The sequence below is a fragment of the Chenopodium quinoa genome, unplaced genomic scaffold (genome assembly GCF_001683475.1).
Source record: "Chenopodium quinoa cultivar QQ74 unplaced genomic scaffold, ASM168347v1, whole genome shotgun sequence".
NCBI classification, from domain to species: Eukaryota; Viridiplantae; Streptophyta; class Magnoliopsida; order Caryophyllales; family Amaranthaceae; genus Chenopodium; species Chenopodium quinoa.
The window spans coordinates 916,184-920,223 of record NW_018745454.1 but is presented as its reverse complement, the minus strand read 5'-3'; the positions used below and the strand labels follow the sequence as shown (position 1 = coordinate 920,223).

General features: G+C 31.2%; 1 protein-coding gene and 1 non-coding gene across 4 annotated transcripts; both read left to right on the top strand.

Annotated features, from left to right (window-relative positions):
• The first annotated feature begins 566 nt into the window (after window positions 1-566).
• LOC110714350 (glutathione S-transferase 2-like) lies at window positions 567-3,738 on the top strand. Of its 3 annotated transcripts, none has more exons than XM_021892855.1 (9): window positions 700-1,057; window positions 1,214-1,270; window positions 1,841-1,926; window positions 2,090-2,161; window positions 2,347-2,400; window positions 2,491-2,566; window positions 2,777-2,838; window positions 3,072-3,136; window positions 3,218-3,738. In XM_021892855.1, the coding sequence occupies exons 1-9, from the start codon at window positions 949-951 to the stop codon at window positions 3,375-3,377; spliced, it is 741 nt and encodes a 246-aa protein (XP_021748547.1). In that variant the 5' UTR covers window positions 700-948; the 3' UTR covers window positions 3,378-3,738. The 3 variants fall into 3 exon arrangements, with proteins under 3 accessions (XP_021748548.1, XP_021748547.1, XP_021748549.1); XM_021892857.1 differs by having other exon boundaries at window positions 712-1,057; window positions 3,072-3,131; XM_021892856.1 differs by lacking the exon at window positions 1,214-1,270 and having other exon boundaries at window positions 567-1,057.
• Window positions 3,669-3,741, top strand: TRNAK-CUU. The gene has a single exon. It is a non-coding gene; the product is annotated as a tRNA-Lys (tRNA).
• The last annotated feature ends 299 nt before the right edge of the window (window positions 3,742-4,040 follow it).

Below are 4,040 nucleotides of genomic sequence, written 5' to 3'. Positions count from 1 at the left end.
TAAATTTACAATTTCTTAAAGGTGCAAGAGAGTTTAGAAGATAAGAAGACATGTCATTAAAAAAAAATCATTTTTTAATTGAAAGATTTTTTCTTTATATAGAACAATTTTAGTGAGACGAAGAAAATATTATACCATGCTCATTATAGTAGGCAGAAAGACTTGTGTGATTGTGGACCCGAGATTTATACACACGTAACTGACATTATATTGAACATAGTGATCCTTATTTTTAACATAGTTTCCTTATTTTTAACATAGTAACCTTTATTAAAACTTGTATAACGTTTAATATTATTGTGAATTTGAATACGATTTTATATCCCTAATTTGAACATAGTGACCTTTATGATTCATATTAACCAGTATATAACATATTTCATTAAAAAAGTTAACCTCTTATAGCATATATATTACTAAAATAACTTTTATTTCAACATAATAACCTTGTTTTTATTATAGTGACTTTTTTTTTATTAACAAAACAACCATATTTTCTCTAATACTAGTGGTTCACAATAAATTAGTGTGAACCAGGTTCATTTAAGAATTTGTGTATAATAGGAGGAATGGAGTATTACACCATGCTCATCATAATGTTGTCTTTTAATTACCAACTAATATCATTATTGAATGTCACATGTCACTTTTAAAAAAGAAAATTGTTATTTTATCCATATAAGTTATAACTGTATTTGTGTGATTAGTTGTTATCTTGGAATTGACAGTTGACTTTTACCAATACCATTGCTACTCTTGCAACTTCAATTAGGACCATTACACACCCATTTTCTTTCTCTTTCTCTTTCCTTTGAATGATCAATAGCTTTTACAATTTTGTATTTTACATATACTTTTCTTTTCTTTTCTTTTACAAGTAATTTGTTTTTTTTTTTTTTTTTTTTTTTGGAATTTTATTGAAAATTTGTCAAATATTTATCATCAAAGATGAAAGCTACTGAATCATCTTCATGTTCAGCATCAACAAGTAGGGTGCTCTACTCTTTTTGGCTAAGTTCTTGTTCATGGCGCGTTCGATTTGCTTTAAACTTAAAAGGTTTAATCTTTACTTTCCTCTGTTTTTTTTCCTCCAACATTTTACTTATTTATCATTTCAATTTAGTCAATCTATGTTTCAAAAAAAAAAAAAAATTGCAAATTTTGAAAATTATGAGTATAACTTTAGACTAATCTGAGCTTGATCAAGCTGTAGGGCTTCAATTTGAGTATAAAGCAGTTGATCTTATCAAAGGGGAGCAATTTAATCCAGGTAAAAAAAACCCTGTTGTTTTGTCTAAACTAACTTTTTTAGGCTTCATAAAATCTTATGCCTAAATCAAACCAAGATATTGCTCTCAATTTGGTTAATTATTTTGTTTTATGATACTGATCCTGCTAGTAAATTAATGAATAAGATCGATTTTAATAGCCATATAATGAAGGGAGTAGTTATTACTTATTAATGGGATGTTAATTAACATTATTAGTGAAGTTGGAAATTTTAGTATGATTGTTTTCAATTAATATCAATCTGAAAAATTGGAATCGAAATTACCTGTTTTTTTAGCTTTCCATCTTTTTTCCGAGAAATTGTGTTAACACAATGTTTTTTTCTTTTTCTATGAAGCATTTGAGACTGACTGTGAAAGTAAATTCTTGCTTAGTGGTTGCTCTATTGTATTCCAAACAATTTATTTTCACCTTAGGTTCATGAGCTAAGATGTAATATTCGCGGTGTGTTTCCAACATATCTGGAGTGTGGAAGGATGTATATATGATTAGTAACAATTTGGATCACAGATAGTACAATCTTAATTAACAATTATGATGTGACTTGTAGAATTTGAGAAGATCAACCCACTTGGTTATGTTCCAGTTCTTGTTGATGATGGGGTTGTGGTTTCAGACTCGTTGGCTATCCTTATGGTCAGTAACTAGCTCATTATCTAGCTCGTGCACTACACGGGATGAATTGTGTTATTATACAGGCCAACATAGCCAACTTAGCTTAATCACAAAATTTCTTCAACAATAACATTACTATGGCTTGTTCATTGATTATTGTCTGTACTTGTCATCCTTTGTTTAGTACCTAGAAGATAAGTATCCTCAAAATCAACTTTTGCCGGCTGATCCTTGTAGACGAGCTCTCAGTCTTCAGGTGAGATCCTGATTACTATCGCCTTTTGAGTTTTCTTGATAAATTCAAAGGAATGTTGGTTGAATTACTGAATTACAACATGATTCAGGAAAATTAACCTATGATTTTAGCTCTCATATCACTGTAATTTACTTCTGTGTTTACAGAAATCTGGTATTAACATTTTAAGCTTATGTCTGCTATAGGCTGCCAGTATTGTCAGCTGCAGCATGCAACCACTTCACATGAAATCAGTGCTGGTATGTTGTGTTTCTTGTCTCTGAATTACGTGTTCAACGATACACTACATATACATTAACTAGTTGTTGGAACACTAATATCCTTCATAGGAGCATATCGAGAAGAAAGTTGGTCAAGAGGAGAGTATAACATGGTCTCAAACTGTTATCGAAAAGGGTTTCTCTGGCAAGTGTTCTGTTCTTTCTAATATCTCAGATTAATTCTGTTAAATGAAATGCTCAAAAACAGAATAGATAATCTTTAAATGCAATCAGCTAAACACTTTGTATGCTTTGTTGATGAATATGTTTGGTTAAGTTAGCGCGATTCATTGTATGCTGTTTAATCAAGGTACTGAAACAGAAGTAATAATACGCGCTGTATATGTTTTTGCAGCTCTTGAAAAGTTACTAAAAGATTTTGCTGGAAGATATTCTACCGGAGATGAAGTATCCATGGTTTGTATAGTATCCAATATTTCAATGACCTTAATCATAGACCTTATATTATCCAAGTAAATAACATACTGTAATCAGATACAAGAGGGTTAAAAACTTAAAACATCATATTCAATCAAATTATTTGTATGATTTGTAATGTAACAAATATTTAGTGACTAATAAAACGTACAAGTATTTATCAAAATGAGGTATGTATGCACTCACATTGTTTCGTCTTTACTTGATTTCAGGCAGATGTATTTCTGGCACCACAGATTTCTATAGCAATGGACAGATTTAAGACTGATATGGTAATGTATGTTCATTTCCAAGTTATTAGACTATGCACTAATTAGGCAGTGTAATGCTTACATTTTACGAGTTATTGCTTGTGCAGTCGAAGTATCCTACATTACGCAGGGTGTATGAATCATGTGAAGCTATGCCGGAATTTCAAGCATCTATACCCGAAAGACAGCCAGATGCGAAGTGAGTGTAGCTCTGCTAGAGTCTCTCATCTCACCAAAGTATTAAACAGTAAAGGTTTTTGGAATTAAGTATGTTGTGATGTAACTTTATAAAATTGATTGTTAGATCATTAATCAACAAGTTTTCTCTTTATTTTTTTTTAAAACTTTGAAGCTCCTTCTACTTAGGGACGTTGTGCAATCAACCAACATACACATGCTTAGAACCACCCATGATGGTCAAGAATTATTTTAAAATATACAAAGTATACTGCATTACTACGAGAGTATGAGTAGTACGTAGTATACTAAATTAAAGCATTGGCCATATGTTTGTTATAGATATGGTATTTAAATATAACATTGATTTTGTTATTAAAAGCCCGTCTAGCTCAGTTGGTAGAGCGCAAGGCTCTTAACCTTGTGGTCGTGGGTTCGAGCCCCACGGTGGGCGTGTACTGATTTTTTTATTTTTTATTTTTTTTGATGCAATTTCCTTATTCAGTTCAACTCCAGCGGTATATGCTCAAGTGCTCTATAACCTAAAACCAATTTACCGGTTCACAACTTGCACTGATTTAATTAACTCAAACCTACTACGAACATTTATGGCAACATATAATGATCATATATGGTTCCAAACGACATTATATGACCCTGAGATGTATCCCCTAAAATTTAAGCCTTTTGAACACTGGATCTCGAAACTTCAGAAATTTGTCAAAAAGCGTGGATATAATTAGCCTTTAATTT

What these genes read in the sequence shown, in the direction of transcription:
- LOC110714350 (XM_021892855.1), top strand. Translation starts at nt 949, where the DNA reads ATGAAAGCTACTGAATCATCTTCATGTTCAGCATCAACAAGTAGGGTG. An exon ending in ATTTGCTTTAAACTTAAAAG is followed by an intron (nt 1,058 to 1,213) that starts GTTTAATCTTTA and finishes ATCAAGCTGTAG; the next exon opens with GGCTTCAATTTGAGTATAAA. An exon ending in TATCGAAAAGGGTTTCTCTG is followed by an intron (nt 2,567 to 2,776) that starts GCAAGTGTTCTG and finishes ATGTTTTTGCAG; the next exon opens with CTCTTGAAAAGTTACTAAAA.